Source organism: Calonectris borealis, chromosome 1 (genome assembly GCF_964195595.1).
Source record: "Calonectris borealis chromosome 1, bCalBor7.hap1.2, whole genome shotgun sequence".
NCBI classification, from domain to species: domain Eukaryota; kingdom Metazoa; phylum Chordata; class Aves; order Procellariiformes; family Procellariidae; genus Calonectris; species Calonectris borealis.
Genome location: NC_134312.1, coordinates 190,022,380 through 190,038,881, shown reverse-complemented (window position 1 = coordinate 190,038,881; position 16,502 = coordinate 190,022,380). Strand labels below are relative to the sequence as shown.

The 16,502-nt window shown below is 43.4% G+C and overlaps 1 protein-coding gene across 2 annotated transcripts; it reads left to right on the top strand.

Annotated features, from left to right (window-relative positions):
- The first annotated feature begins 2,745 nt into the window (after positions 1–2,745).
- On the top strand, positions 2,746–13,483 carry SPRYD7 (SPRY domain containing 7). Of its 2 annotated transcripts, XM_075139666.1 has the most exons (5): positions 2,746–2,887; positions 4,410–4,526; positions 7,534–7,700; positions 9,327–9,429; positions 12,254–13,483. In XM_075139666.1, exons 1-5 carry the CDS (start codon positions 2,782–2,784, stop codon positions 12,349–12,351), a joined length of 591 nt encoding a protein of 196 aa, XP_074995767.1. In that variant the 5' UTR covers positions 2,746–2,781; the 3' UTR covers positions 12,352–13,483. The 2 variants fall into 2 exon arrangements, with proteins under 2 accessions (XP_074995767.1, XP_074995768.1); XM_075139667.1 differs by lacking the exon at positions 4,410–4,526 and having other exon boundaries at positions 2,749–2,887.
- The last annotated feature ends 3,019 nt before the right edge of the window (positions 13,484–16,502 follow it).

Below are 16,502 nucleotides of genomic sequence, written 5' to 3'. Positions count from 1 at the left end.
AATTAACCCTTCATTACCAAGCATTATACTTCTAAATATTGGAGCCCAGATCTTCATTTCCTTGGGGCAGTTCCTTGTGCACTGTAAAAATTTTGGTGTTCAAATATGCTCTAAACAGGTTGACAAGCACATTTACAAATACGGTTCTATCCTGCTGGAATTGCTCACCTCATCCTCCAGGAAAGGCATACGAATAAGCCATGTTTCTTACCAGCTGACCAGCTGACTTTTGCCTTACTTCCACCAGACCAACGTTGTTATCTGCTTGATTTTGTCCTGTGCCGGAGCCTTCACTCAGGGCACGCGTACATCTTTGCTGCTGTTCCTGCATCACCCAGTGACACCAAGCTGTCACCAGCTGCTGTCAGGGTGCTCAGCAGCCGGGCTCTGCACCTGGAGGGAGACAGGATGGGCGCAGGGATGAGAGCCGCAGTGACCTTGGTCCCCCGGGGGTTCCTGCCCACCGAGCACATAGGCACGGAGTCAATGTGATCCAAAGCAGCACTGGCAACTTTTCCGAGCTGTGGCATGCACTTTACCCCACAAGTGCTCCAATCTGCTAGACTGTAAAACCAGCCTCTCCAGTTAAGAAAGCAGCGGAGCAGGAAACGGGCAGCAAGGCACAGCCAGCCACTGCTCCCCAAAGCCCCATCCCCTTGAGTCCAACTGATTTGGCAATGCTGACTTCATGTGGCGAGATGCATTTGTTTTCCCAGTGCTCATTTTGGAGAAGAAAGGAGTTACTGGTGCAGAGGGAAAAAAATGGGATGAGGAGTCACTTGGAGGTTAAGTCTCTCTCTAAGTTTTTTTTAATTTTTTAAATATATTAACATTTGTCATTTAGTATTTACTGTAACAAACCCGCAGTGTGTGACAGACAATAAAAATCCCGCAGTGACTTAAATGAGACTAATTATGTGAACAACAAGCTACCAATGAGAATCATGATGCCCTCCATACGAAATACATAAACATCAGTTTCCACCTAATATTTACTTCTTAGAAGTTGAGGACTAATCCCATTTGGCATATTTTAAAGTGAGCTCTTGACCCCAAATGTTTATGGGCTGTAACAGTAAGTCCAATAAAAGAAAGGAAGCATATTTTAAAGCTGCTCTTAAAATCAGATTGGTTTTAGGCACAATTTTGAGAAAGACAGCGTTTCACTTCGTGTTTCAAGTTAAGGGGTAAGTGTGACTGATAGAGCCCATCCAGACCAATAAGGTATTTCTTGCTATGAAGATTTCTTTTAACAAGGGTTTTTGAATATCTGCTTAATCCCCCCTGACAGATAACTTTGTACCACATGGGTTACATTAGTTGCATCACATTATATACTGTAATAAAATGGTAAGGGAGCTTTCTAGGTGAAATGCGGCAAAATAAGACACCAGCTGAAAATCACAAGAAACAACAATTTCATCCCAAATTGGTTTGGCGATAAATAAGCCTTTAAATATGCATATTTAAATGATCTGCTGTCTGCAAAACATTCTGGATCAGCAGTTCTTGGGATTGGATATTTTTCTGTAGATAAATAAAAATGTGAAGTAGGTACAGGTGGGCTTCTACAGTCCTGTTATCACTATTTACTATATTTGTTGGAGCCCAGTTTGTGGCGCCTGTTTTGGATGCTGTGTGCTGTAGGGACAGCTCTAGGGCTTTTGCTAAAGAAACACTTGTGTAACCTGAAGGCTACAAGTTAAGCTACAGCTTTTTAAATTACATGGCATTCTGCCTCTATGAAAGGCACACAAAGCTGGTCCCAAAGTGTGCTTTGCAAAAAAATAAGTGCAACGATAGCATGCTGGCTTTTCACTGTAGCAGTCTTTATAGTTGAGTTCAACTGGTCCTGAGTAAATCAGGAAAAACACTCTACCAAAGCTTTTGAACAGATGATAAAGTACTCTAGAAGCAAACAGGACTCAAAAAGTTCAGCGTTAAGACTCACTAACCGGACAGGTCTAGAAGATGAGGAGAAAGGGCAACCCATAGGGAGCAAAGGCCATGGAGGCAGGTGGAGAGACCCTGGGCGGGAGAGGGAGCCGGCCCCCGCCGGGCCCTACTGCACGAACCTTTCGCTTCAAGGAGTCCTGTCTCTTTTGACTTTACCAAGAAAGAATTGAAAAAAAGAAGCGAAAAAAAAAGAAAGAGGATAAATGTTGTGCTTGTTACCTAGAGCCAGGAATAACTGACCAGTAAATTTCCACAAAGGAGTCCCTTCCCACATGGCCCAGCACTGGGAAGTTCATTGACATGATACCTACCATCTGTCCATCATCATCAGTGTCCTCTTATACATCTCCATCTCAAAATTGTCCTTTATATATATATATGTACATATATATGAAAACTGTCCTTAAGGTGGCCGCGTGCTGAGGCCGCGGGCGGCCGGCCGAGCGCAGTGCCGCCTCAAACCACCGCCACCTTCAGACACAGTTCCTCAGCTGTGGAGAAGGAGCAGGGCTCCGGCTGCACTCGTTTTCATTTAAATTTTCACCTCCTGAGGAAAGATGGGGTTTTAAGGGGATTTTGTTAGACCGTACTCGATTTCACGAGAGCCCCCGGCCGACCTGCGCCCGGGAAGGGCGCTGCCCGCCATGTCCCGCCGCCTCCCGCCATGTCGCACCGAGCCGGGCAGCGGGGAAGGGCCGCCCGCCCGCTCCGCCGCGCGGCGCCACCTCCCGCCCGCCAGGGGGCGCTGCGCCCGCCTTCCCTCCCTGCCTGCCTGCCCCGCTGGCCGCCGTTGCGTCTGCGCGGCGCGGCGGGCTCCGGCCAGTCATGGCCGCCTCCGTGTTCTGCTGCTTCTCCTGGTGCAGGGATGGCGGCGCCGGCCACATCCCGCTGAAGGAGATGCCGGCGGTGCATCTCGACACGCAGCGGATGGGTAAGCAGGGCGGGCCCGGGTCTCCTCGCCGCGAGCCGCCGGTGATGGGCCGGGGGCGGGCGGAGGCTGAGGCTGAGGCTGAGGGGCGGTGGCGGCTGAGGGGCGGTGGCGGCGCGGGCGCCTCCCCGGCGGGGAGACAGCAGGCCCGGCGCCCGGGCCGCGGCAGGGGGTAACCCTGCGGAGTCTCGTCCGTACCGCTCTTTGAGCGTCATCCTTAGGATGAGCTGCCCACAAAACCGTGCCCGGGCTGTGATGAGGAGAGAAGTGATCTGGGTCAGCTGCAGCAGAGCCGGGGAAAGGGCCAGGAGGAAAGCGGTGTGGCCTATCCGGGGTCCAGCCCTCAAGCGCAATTATTAGCCTGTTTTTATTCGGTGGTGTCAGTGGACCTTGAGTGTCTCCTATGTTCTTGACCATGACCGCACCTCGAATACTGGCCGCACCTCGAATACTGTGTTCAGTTCTGGGCTCCTCACTACAAGAAGGACATGGAGGTGCTGGAGTGTGTCCAGAGGAGGGCAACGAAGCTGGTGAAGGGCCTGGAGCACAAGTCTTATGAGGAGCAGCTGAGGGAACTGGGACTGTTTAGTCTGGAGAAGAGGAGGCTGAGGGGAGACCTCATCGCGCTCTACAACTACCTGAAAGGAGGTTGTAGCGAGGTGGGGGTCAGTCTCTTCTCCCAAGTAACAAGCGATAGGACGAGAGGAAATGGCCTCAAGTTGCACCAAGGGAGGTTTAGATTGGACATTAGGAGAAATTTCTTTACTGAAAGAGTGGTCAGGCCTTGGAACAGGCTGCCCAGGGAAGTGGTTGAGTCACCATCCCTGGAGGTATTTAAAAGATGTGTAGATGAGGCCCTTAGGGACATGGTGTAGTGGGCATGGTGTGTTGGGTTGACGGTTGGACACGATGATCTCAGAGGTCTTTTCCAACCTTAATGATTCTGTGATTCTGTGATCTGTGATGACAACAGTGCCTAAAGATGAAGTCTTCCACTGGAGAAGTAAGACTTAGCAGGGGATTTTTTCTCTCTGTATTGGCAGGCATGTTTCTAATAAAAGGATTTTTTCAGAGAATAATTAAACACCTTGCAATTCCATCAGACTTTTCCACCCGATGTGCCATTCCTTCTCTTTGGAGAATTTTTTTCATTCAGTATATAGAGACAGGGTACAGGGCCTTGGTCCCACAGTAAACCCTTTCTGACTAAATTGTAAGTTATGCTTCTGATGTGGCTGAGCAAAGGTTGTAATCAGCATGGTGCCCTAAAACCCAAGAGGCTAAATTAGAACAACATATAGATTTTAAATAAATAAAGCCTAGTTGAAAGATGAACTAGCCTGTAAACAGCCTTGCTTTTCTTACTTCAAAGCATGGCCCATCGTCATAATTCTCACAGACTAATGAAGCTCTTACTTGGGGCAGAAAGAACGAAAACTGTTCTCAATGTTTAGGACTTTTATAAGGGCTGCTTCCAGACTTCTAAAAATGTTTTGAAGTTTTGTGGGTTTTTTTCTTCTTGCAGGAACAGATGTCGTCATTGTTAAAAATGGCAGAAGAATATGTGGCACAGGAGGCTGCTTAGCCAATGCACCTTTGCATCAGAACAAGAGCTATTTTGAGTTTAAAATCCAGTCCACAGGTTAGTCAGCAAAAATGTACAACTTTAAACTTGGAAGGTATGTCAGATTGCCTGCTGGTGGTCATATCTCAAATACCGAGCACATGCATCTTTCTAATTGCATCCTTGAACTTGTGAGAGTTTTATAAGTTGTCATTGTGTAAAAGGAAATGACTTTTCCTTTTTTTTTTTTTTTTTTTTAATTGTGGTGCTGAAATATTAAAAAGAATAGTAAGTATATTACTAAAGGAGTGCAAATACTAAAACACCATATTGTTTTGTATGCTGTTACATGCATGTTTTTCAGTTAGCCTATTTTAGAAATGTTTTTTGGTAAATAAATGCTTATGACCACATAAAACACAGTAGCTATGAAGTATTTTTTTTTAAATAGTGCAGTTTATCCAGCAATATTTGTAGCTATTTGTCTACCTTCATTTGCTTTTAACATGCACTGTGTTTGCCCAAGGAAGGGTAACACTCCTTGTGCTACACTTTGCTCATCAAATCAAATGTGCAGCACTTATTCCACCACTGCCTTATCAAGAGGAGCCTTTCAGCACCCTGTTTCTTTATTTGTTTTGCACAGATCTAATGCAAGGCAGCTGAAGGTGAATGAAATTTGGAAGCATTATGCTTTTACTAATACGGTCAGCTTCACTAGTACAGAGTGCACTCCAGGCTTGCCAGTATTCTAATATTAAAAATCAGCTTGTATTTTTAAAAACAACAGACACTGTGAAAATGAAGCTGTTCTTTCCCTAAGTGTGTAGGGGGAGGGAAGAAGGGAAGTGTTAGTCCAGAGACAGGCCTTATGATACCAGCTGGAGCTTGAACCCGGCGTTTTTTGGGTAAGGATTGTTTGCATTCAGTTGGATTGCAGTGCAGGCAGTGTGAATACAAATCTGTCCAAAACATCTTGCAGTCAAACTACATGTAAACCCCAGATCAGTCTTAACTTGGCAGTTTTAGTATCCTTTCTGTTGGGGGAAGAATCTACTGCAGCTGTTTTTCATGTATGGTCATTATTCACACAGATACAGTATCCACACAGGGAATAAACTCTCCAGGTCCCTATGAGTCGTGTCTCGTCTATTCCTGTGCCCCAAGGCAGGAGAATTGTAGATCACTTAACTTAAATCTTCAATTCCCAGAAGTGTCCCTGCGCAATCTATTAGGGGTCATCTATGGGGTCACCCTGACTACTGGAAAGTTTTCTGAAGTCTAATCTGAATCTTGTTCACGCTCTTGTCCTTTTAATTCTGGGAATGAAAGTATTAGAATAAATTGTTCTGCAATTTTGTCTTTTGAAACTAATTTTCTTGTATTTTTGCCTCATTTTAGTCTTCTGTAGATTAAACAGTCCTAGTTTTGTTTTTTCATTGTCTCCTAGTAGATGATGTTTTTACACTTTTGATTGGTTTCATTGTTTCTTCTAGAATATCTCTCGTTGACCTAATTTGTCTTGAGATATGATGCTTAAAATGGATGCTTTGCTCCAGCTGCAGCAGCAGTAGACATCCTTCACCTGCTGTACATACAATATATCTGCTTTATACATGCCACACATCCAGAAGTTTTTCACAACAGTAGGGCACAGACTCACACTCAGCATGTGGTCTGTGATAACCCCTGAATTATATTCTATGAACTGGTTGCCAAGCCACTATTGTATTTGTGCCACTTACTATTCCTACTTACCTGGTGTTCCTCGTAATTCAGAAAAAGCAAATGCATTTTCCTTATTTCAGACCTCTTAACCAATTTGTCAGGATCATTTAAAACTTGAAGGGCCTCAGAAGAGCTTGTAGTCCTGTCAGGTTGGTAGTGGCAGCACGTTTAATAAGCACATTGTCACGTTATCCAAGTCATTGATGTGAATACGGAACAGTATCTGACCTTGAGCATTCAATGCAAAACCTCAAACCCCACTTGAGTCATCTTCTTTGATTTGACAGGGTGCCACTGATGAGTAGTCCAGGAATACAGTTTTCTAACCAGTTGTGCATTCATATTGGTGTAACTGTCTAGACTGTGTTTTCATAATTTGACTATTTCAATGTTGTATGAGTTTCAAAAACATTACCAAATGAAGATCTATGATGTTTACAATTTCTTCTTTTTCCCTAAGACTAGTCTAACCAGCTGAAAAAGGAGATTGTGTTGTTCACAAATCCATGCTAGTTGGATTTATTTTTTACATCTTTCTACAGTCTCAGGGTTTGTTTTCAACATTTTTCTGGGAATAAAAGTTAAGCTAAGTGGTTACAATTCTCCAAATCCTTCTTTTTCAGGATAGATGCTGTTTATCTTCAGTCTCTTGTGACTGCTTGTACTGGGTCTGGCCGGGATGGAGTTAATTTTCTTCATAGCAGCTTCAATGGTGCTGTGTTTTAGATTTGTGACCAAAACAGTGCTGATAATACACTAATGCTTTAGTTATTGCTGAGCAGTGTTTGCACAGCATCAAGGCCTTCTCCGTTTCTCACTCTACCCCTCCAGTGAATAAGATTGGGGGTGTGGAAGAGATTGGGAGGGGACACAACCAGGCGGATGACCCGAACTAAGAAAAGAGATATTCCATGCCACGTAATGTCATGCTCAGCAACAAAAGGGAGAGGAGGGGTTTTAGGGAGATTAGCCGTCTTTTGCTTGGGAATTGGCTGGGCATTGGTCTACCCGTGGGAGGTGGTGATTGATTGCCATTGCATCACTTCGTTTTGTTTTTTTCTTTCTTTCTTCCACTTCTCCTTTGCTTATTAAACAATTTTTATATTTACCCACGAGTTTTCTTGGTTTTACTCTTCCTTTCTTCTTCCTCCATCCCACTGGGGCCTGTGGGGAGAAGTGAGTGAGTGCCTGCCAGGGCTAACCCACAGTAGTCCTGGTATTCTCAAGAGATATTTATTGGTAGTACCACCATGACACTAGTTAAAAACACATTCTTTATGCTGTCCAGCCTCAGTCAGACAGTCTTCAAAATAATGTGGTTTTTTTTTTTTCTTACCGTGTTAATGTCACGTTTTAGGGATTTGGGGTATTGGAGTTGCAACCCAGAAAGCAAACTTGAATCAAATTCCACTTGGTCGAGATGTCCATAGCCTGGTGATGAGAAATGATGGAGCTCTCTACTATAACAATGAGGAGAAAAACAGACTACCAGCAAACAACCTTCCTCAGGAGGGCGATGTGGTGGTGAGTTTCTCAAGGCTTCTTTACTTCCCCAGCTGTTCCCAGATTCCTCTTATATAGCTCTGTGGTCAGACTGACCATTTCAGTCAAATTGTTTGGCTTGCATCCCCCAGTTTGGAAAGTGCCGATACAAACTCCCGTTGTGTTTGAACAGATCAGGAGTTTGGATATTGGTGGACTTCATTCTCAGCATTGATATGTTTCTGAATGACGGGCAGACTTTACCAGTGTTTGAAAAGTAGCCTTTAATGCTCTGTTGCAGTATCTACTTGACTGATAACTCCCATTGCAAGGATCCTACATTGTTTGAGATGGGGCCTTCCTGAACAAATAATGTGCTGGAATGCATTATATAGCTATGCACCATGCCCAGCTGAACTCAAGATCCCGTAGCTAACTGGTTAATGATTAGAAGGACAGAGCTGAGCAGAGATAGGTCCTGGGTGATAAATGAATTGTATTTTTAGCCAAACTTTTGCAGGGAAGGAGAGATATTAAGTGGGGAGGGGGTAATACTCACTGGGAAAATTAAGAATGAGAGCAAATGGAGAATCATAAGATTTTTTTGTACCTTACTATTCCAGGTTTCTCAAAACACCTTTAAGTGACTTTGTTCAAAGGGTTGTGGTTTATTGCTGTCATTTTCTCAATGTCCTGTTAGAGATTTATTTTCAAAAATACGTGGGAGCAATGCAATGAAATTTAGACCATTTATCACCACTACTTTTTCTTGCTGGGTAACCTTGCCTCTATATAGCAATGATTAGAAATTTCATCTTTAGGAGCCCCAAACAGCTAAGGTTGACACCTTAATATTATTCTTTTAATCCCCTTCTGAATTTTTTTGTTTTGGAGGGTTGCAGACTGTTCCAGGGTTTGGTCAACCTATTTAGTCTGAACAGCTTCAACTACAGCTACAATAAAGTAGCTGATGTGTTACTACTAACTCCCCCGTTTTCATAAATTTCAATTTATTTTGTTCTGTCATGAAAATAGATTTCTGAAGTACTGAATGACAACACAAATTGTCACACTCAGCCATACCAAAAAGTGAGAAAAATCATTTAGCTAACAAAAAAGTAATTTATTACCTTGTTAGTGTTTGCTTTCTGCTCTGTAGTCAGCATATTTATAGCATTGGGTATGAAAGCATGGTCTGTTGCGGCTGGCAGAGTAAATTGAGTTGTGAGAGGTTTCCATATGGAAGTATGGACAAGATAAACTTAATTCATAGCATCACTATTTATTAAAGTTATTTCCACAAGGAGATATAAACAAGAAGTCTGCAAACTGCTTAATATTAAAAATCATTGAAAATTTTGTGTTTCTTTAACATGGTGAAGAATAGTTCAGAAATTTGTTTTGTAAACTTAGTAAGATGCCGTGTCCAGTACTGTGCTGCATCCAAATTGAATGAGCGTTAAGGAATCCTGAGTATTTGAAAATACAAATGTTACTGGTCATTTATTAACTTCTAGTCCTTTGCAGGACTAGAGTGAGGTTTTCTGGGATGCTGTGGTTTGCATAATGGTGTTAAAATTTGCCTGTAGCTAAGAAAGCTAGATTAAGTAGCAATCTTATGTGTATAAACTTGTTGATGCTTTTTTGTTAATTTTGTGTACTTTGTAGGGCATTACATATGACCATGTAGAATTAAATGTATATTTAAATGGGAAGAACATGCATTGTCCAGCTTCAGGAATCCGAGGGACTGTCTATCCAGTGGTCTATGGTAAGTCAGAGATTTTCAAACTGTTTCACAGTATGGACAATATTTTTGTACCACTTCTGTCTTGTGAGCTATGTATTCTTCTCACTTAAATGGAACACACATCAATCATTTATTTTTGGCAAGTACAACAATAAATTGCATGAAAATACAAACCTAGGAAAATACAAAAGTATATTTTCACCTCATTTTTAATGCTGCTTAATAGGGTGGGAAAAAAGCACTGCTTACTGACTACTTACAGTGTCCACATCCAACAAGCTGGGGAATTACTGCACTCAGTCTAAAAATTGCCGGGTAAAAAAACTGTGAAGCAGATGAAAAAAAGAAAAACAACAAATTCGAACTCATGTAGACTTGTGGGCTAATCTGATTTATCTCTAAAGCTTGTTATTTATGCCCGTTAATTTCCCATACTTCATAAATGCATTCAGTGTTAAATATGAATGGATACTGAATCGTTGTTTGTATTTTCTTATGGAAGTAATAACTTTAATGTAGTACTAGTACAGCCGCTTGCTGTATAGTGGTACAGCTCTTTGCTGCTGTACCAAATTCATGCCCAGTTTTAAAATCCAACAATTGGTGAGCGAATTGTGGTAGCTGTTTTGCCAGCAACCATCAATACAACACAGCAGTTTTGAACAAGAAACAAATACCAATTAATCCCTGCATAGGCAGTTTAAGAAAGAATTTATGAATTATGGAAGCTGGAATTTGGCCAAGACATGTGTTAACAATTTACTCTTCCAGAACTTGGCGGTGGTTTTTTAGTTCCCAAGTAGTCAGAATTGTGTTTAACATCTCATCTGAAAGGCAGCACTTCCCCAAGCTCAGTGCATAATCAACGCTACACTCTGGGTTGGTTTGTAGCTTACAGCAAATGAGAACTGCTCATCGGATTCCCTGTATTACACCTACAGCCATCTCCAGTTTATCTTTATTCCTGTGGAAGCTTCATCTAAGTAGTAGCCTCTTCCAAAATCATTTTGCTCTTGAGATACCATTAGCTATGTGATGTGGATAATTTTTTCATTTCATGGTTGGTTCCTAATTAACTGTTGTCATGTTCCCATTTATATCTTAATACATTTGTAATATTGAATTTTATGAACAGGAAGAAAATACTCTAGATGTATTGTAGAGCCTTTGATGTCTACAAATGTAGCTGACATTATATCTTTCCAAGCTATTAGAGTGGAAATTGTTTTATATGGTCATTTTGTGATGTGTTCTTAAGCCACATGATGGCGCTGCTACAATGCTTTGGCAGACAGTAGCTGCCCTGCAGCACTGCGGGATCTCCTTGTGCAAAAAGCTTCATGAGCAGCAGGAGAGGAGTTGCTGTGTGATAATTAATTGTTGCATCTTCCCTATATTTTGGAAATGGTGTTACATAGCATGAAGAATGCAGGTTGCTTTGAGAAAACATTTGGTGGCATGTTAGCCTACTGTAAATCATCTTTTTCTCTGACTAAAGAAGTTCCGTGCCTTGGGAATGCAGTGGCCTTTTATTGCCAGGTTCTTATTACCATCTTCCACAAGTGGGCATAATTTCATCGTAACTATCATGTCTCCTACATATAGCTATAACAACTGAAGCCTGCAAATTGCTTTTGCGTGGTACTTACTTGGTATAAACTTAAACTATAGATGTTCTTAATTTAATGTGAACTTCCAGTCATATGAAAGGATTTGACCATAGAGAAGAGAGTTTCTTAAGCATTTACCCTATCCATAATTCAGACTAGAACTATAGATATCTTTTTAAAAGGCAAACACGGTGTCAAGCTCAAGAATGTAAAACAGAAAAATGGACTTAAAGGTTGTTCCCTACAGCAGCTGTACCTCAGGCACTTTTGCAGAATTGAGATACAAACAGTGCATAAGTACTACAGAATTGTACAAATATACTAATAGGAGTTTTAACTGAGCCTAGGAGGGAAAAATTCCTACCTTGGCTCTGAGATATCTAAATTCCAAACCAAAATATGGAGATGTAGCTTTTCTGTTTTGATCTAATGTTGCCAGTGTACCAGGTTCGTCTTGGAAGAAGTTGTCTTTGAAAGAGATCTTGCTTTTCTGACTGGCTGGGTATTTCAGTTTGCTACGTGAAAGCTTTGCTCTGAAAATTCTCAGCAGTTTCTTTTTTATATTCTACATTGAAGGTAGTAACACTGATGTCTCAGATTATGCAGGGGGTCCAAAACTGGGAGAGGTATTGTAAAAAACCATTCACTTCCAACTTAAAGAAGCAGTCAAAGAAGCTCTCATTGGATCGCATGCTAAAACAGATGGTCTGACACCAACCGTTGCAGACATCTGAAACCTTGTAAACCTCCAGAAAAATCATTGCAGACAGCTGGCGCTCCAGCAGAATTAGGAAGTGGACAAAAAACCAGGAGGTGACAACCCTGGTTGTCACTGAGGAGGTGACAGCCCTGCGATATGTATCTGGTAGTGTCCTTAATCTGCAGATTTCCAGAGAAATAGAGTAGAAAATTTGGAGGGAATTGCCTGAAGCCCTGCTAACACTCCAAGTGAAATCAGAGGTAGCGTTCTCATTGACTTCACCAAGGACCGTTACAGACTAAACAGCAGAAGGGAGAGATGATTTGCTCTCCTTGGGTATGGGTGTAGGGCTTTAGCAAATTTGTTGAAGAGATTTCTTTTAATTGTGTTGTATATATGTATATATTGTAATGGATGTATTGGAGAATATTCTTCATGGTTTGAGCATAGTATATATTCTAGTACGATGGTGTAATAGAGGATCAAACTGTAAGTATTCCTTCTCTAATTCCTTCTGTTTGGTTCTCTTCTGCAGTTGATGACAGTGCCATTCTGGATTGTCAGTTCAGTGAATTTTATCATACACCTCCACCAGGGTTTGAAAAGATCCTCTTTGAGCAGCAAATCTTCTGAATGTCTTCATACTGAAAATTTGCACCCTGCACTGTTACAAAAGCTTTGTCATCTTAAATAAAGCTTCACTTTACTTTTAGGAAGCATATCTGTATTTTCAGTAAGTACTTGTGACTCTTGTCTGCAGAATTAATATGTTAACTGCAACACCAGGTAACTGAGTTGCAAATATGAGATTTCTGGCAATGTTTTGTGGTTGAAAATGAGTGTTTTGGGGCAGGGTTTTTCTCTGATTTGTACTTGATGCATAAGGAAACTAAGGGATATTATTGACATCAGTATTACATTAAGTATTTTGAATAAACTGGAGCTCTGTAAAGCAAATAGTTCTTATGCATATGATAGCTATGGAGATGGATAGTTCTCATGATTTTTTTTCCCAACTTTTTTCACACAGAAGTTATGTACTTTGTTTAAAGGAAGCACTGTGTTTCTAATCTGTGATTTGGAGTTGCAGTGTCCCAGTTGTGCACAATGACTAATAATATGATGGCATAACTAGCAGCTAGATACTTTTTTTTTTTGCAAGGTGTAATTTAATCCATTCCCTCAATCTTAGACTGGCAAATATAACTTACCTGTTTCTCCTACCTTTTCGTTTGCTTTTATTGTGACAAATAATAGGACGCTTTCTAGTAATACTTTTTTGTTGAACCTTAAAAAGTAAACCTGAACACTACCTGTGTTTTTGAGGACCACCATGCTGTGTTGCTCTGGTAGGAGAGTAACTATAGATCACTCAACTTGGGCAAAGAGCCAGGTGAAGGGTATGAGATGTTATGGTGAAGCCTTACATCTAAACTGTAAATTAGATTATTCTTTTATGGAATAGCGTATTTAATTTCTTTGTGAATCATTTATAAATGATTAATGGCTAAGACATTGTTCTAAAATGTGATGCCCTTGAATATAAATTGTGAGATGCTTTTTTCCCCTCTTGTCATATTTAATATACTTCCTAGAAGAATTTTTATTGTAAAGAAAATCTTCATACTGGATGTTTGGGTTTTGGTTTTGGCTCTTCCTGGGTTAATGCATTTGCATAAATGAATGATTTTATTTAAATATTTTTAGAAATTATCTGATTCTGAAATTTTCAAATACAAACAGCTTTCTCAAAGCCTTTCACCTATGATTTTCTGCATCTGTCTTTTCATTCTGAGTGGCCCATGTTTTCCTTTTAGCCTTGCACTGTCCTTGTCCCACCACAGGACAGTGGTGGGTAGAACTTTTCAACCCGAAAGGAATGATGATGCATTATGGTATAAAGCTTGGGAGATTAGAGTGCAGTTTTATCGTCTCCCCTTGAAATCTGCTCTGCTTTGCTGTGGTCAGATACGTAATCTAAGTTAAATGAAACATTCATATGTTTCGTTTCAGTTTCCCCAGCAGCCGTGGGAGCAGCTGTCCCTGCTGGGGCAGAGGCTTCTGTGGTGGGTTGACCCTGGCTGGGCGCCACGGTCCCACCAAAGCCGCTCTGTCACTCCTCTCCTCAGCTGGACGGGAGAGAAAATATAACGAAAGGCTCGTGGGTCGAGATAAGGACAGGGAGAGATCACTCAGCAATTACCATCACGGGCAAACCAGACTCAACTTGGGGAAATTAATTTATTGCCAATCAAATCAGAGTAGGATAATGAGAAAATAAGAACTAAATCTTAAAAACACCTTCCCCCCACCCCTCCCTTCTTCCCAGGCTCAACTTCACTCCCAATTTTCTCTACCTCCTCTCTGCCAGCGGCACAGGGGGAATGGGGGTTGTGGTCAGTTCATCACACGTTGTCTCTGCCGCTCCTTCCTCCTCAGGGGGATGACGCCTCACACTCTTTCGCTGCTCCAGCGTGGGGTCCCTCCCACGGGAGACAGTTCTCTGCGAACTTCTCCAACGTGAGTCCTTCTTATGAGCTACAGTTCTTCACGAACTGCTCCAGCGTGGATCCGTTCCACGGGGTGCAGTCCTTTAGGAACAGACTGCTCCAGCGTGGGTCCCCCACAGGGTCACAAGTCCTGCCAGCAAACCTGCTCCAGTGTGGGCTCCTCTCTCCATGGGGTCACAGGTCCTGCCAGGAGCCTGCTCCAGCGCAGGCTTCCCATGGGGTCATAGCCTCTTTGGGGCATCCACCTGCTCCAGCATGGGGTCCTCCATGGGCTGCAGGTGGATATCTGTTCCACCGTTAACCTCCATGGGCTGCAGGGGACAGCCTGCCTCACCATGGTCTTCACCACGGGCTGCAGGGGAATCTCTGCTCCGGTGCCTGGAGCACCTCCTCCCCCTCCTTCTTCACTGACCTTGGTGTCTGCAGGGTTGTTTCTCTCACGTATTCTCTATCTTCTCTTCGGGCTATTGTTCCGCACAGTTTTTAACCCTTCTTAAATATGTTACCACAGAGGCGCTACCACTGTTGCTGATGGTCTTGGCCTTGGCCAGTGGTGGGCCTGTCTTGGAGCCGGCCGGCATTGGCTCTATTGGACATGGGGGAAACTTCTAGCAGCTTCTCACAGAAGCCACCCCTGTAGCCCCCTGCTACCAAAACCTTGCCATGCAAACCCAATACAACTTCCACACAGACTGAGCTTCAGATGGCTGATGCACTCCTACAAGACCCAGGTTGCAGGGGGTGCCTGGGACCTCTCTCTGAGGCCAGGAGAGATGGCCCTCTGTCCTTCAGGAGGTGTGCTGTCTTGGAGAAGTTGTGCTGCCAAATGGAGGAGTTACAGGAGGAAGTGAGCAGGCTGCACCACATCAAAGATGAAAGGGAGGTAGACAGGATCTTCTCTGAGACTTAACAGCTTGAAGAGCCTCAGACCCCATCTGCAACAGGGAAGCAGGCAGTGTCTGCCTCACACTATTGAGGTAAGCAAAACCTCTGGAGAAGGGGAAGAATGGAAGCTGGCACCAGGAGGAAGGTTCCTGCCCCACCTAAGAGCTTACAGCTGCAAAATAGGTTCACTGCCCTCAAATTTGAAGATGTGCCTTCAAGCAAAGAACCTGGTCCACATAACCCTAAACCATGCAAGACTTACCAGGAATAAACGGCGAGTCATCGTAATGGATGACTCCCTGCTGCAGGGACAGAGGTACCCATCTGGCAACCCAACCAATCATCTAGAGAGGTTTGCTGCCTTCTGGGGGCCAGGATCTGGGATGTTGTGGAGGAACTACTGAAGCTCGTCCGGCCCTCTGACTACAACGCCCTGCTGTTACTTCATGTGGACACAAATGATACTGCCAGGGGAAACCTGGACAATAACAAAAGTGATCAGAGCTCTGGGGGCAGTAGTCACGAGCATGGGGACCCAGCTAGTGGTCCGAGTCCTGTTGGTGGGGAGAAAGGAAGTGAGGAGGAGGGCACTAATAGGACAAGTCAATAATTAGCTGCAGAACTAGTGTTGGCAACAGGGTTTTGGGTTCTATGACCATGGGACCCTGTTTGCAGATCAGCGTCTGCTTGGGAGAGGTGGGATCAATCACGAAGTGGGGCAAAGCTATTTTTGCCAATAGAATGGCTGACCTTGTTAGGAGAGCTTTAAACCAAGAATGACAGAGGAGGGAGAGAGTGAGGGAGTGACGGACAGGTTTGCTGAGCAAAGGGCATGGGGTGGTGTGACGGGAAGGGATCACAAAATCAAAATGGGGCTTAGGCAGGGTCACCTCCAGCACTTGCATGTAAGCAAGGAAGTGCCTACAAGGCACCATTATGGAGAAATCCCCAAACCCTTTCTAGGAAGTCAACATGCTGGGGTGCCTTTCAGAAGTGTCTGAGCCAACGAGGAGAGGTGCTATGCTGGATCTTGTTCTCACCAACAAGGAGGGGCTGGTGGAAAATGTGAAGGTCAAGGGCAGCCTTGGCTGCAGCGACCATGAATTGGTGGAGTTCAAGATCCTTAGGGCACCAAGGAGAGTGCACAGCTGGACTTCAGGAGAGCAGACTTTGGCCTTTTCAGGGGTCTGCTTGGTAGAGTGCCATGGGATAAAGCCCTGGAGGGAAGAAAGATGCTTATATTCAAGGATCGATATTTCAAGCTGGTTAATATTCAAGGATCACCTCTTCCAAGCTCAGGAGCGATGCATCCCAACAAAGAGGAAATCGGGCAAAAACGCCAGGAGGCCTGCATGGATGAACAAGGAGCTCCTGGACACACTCAAACAC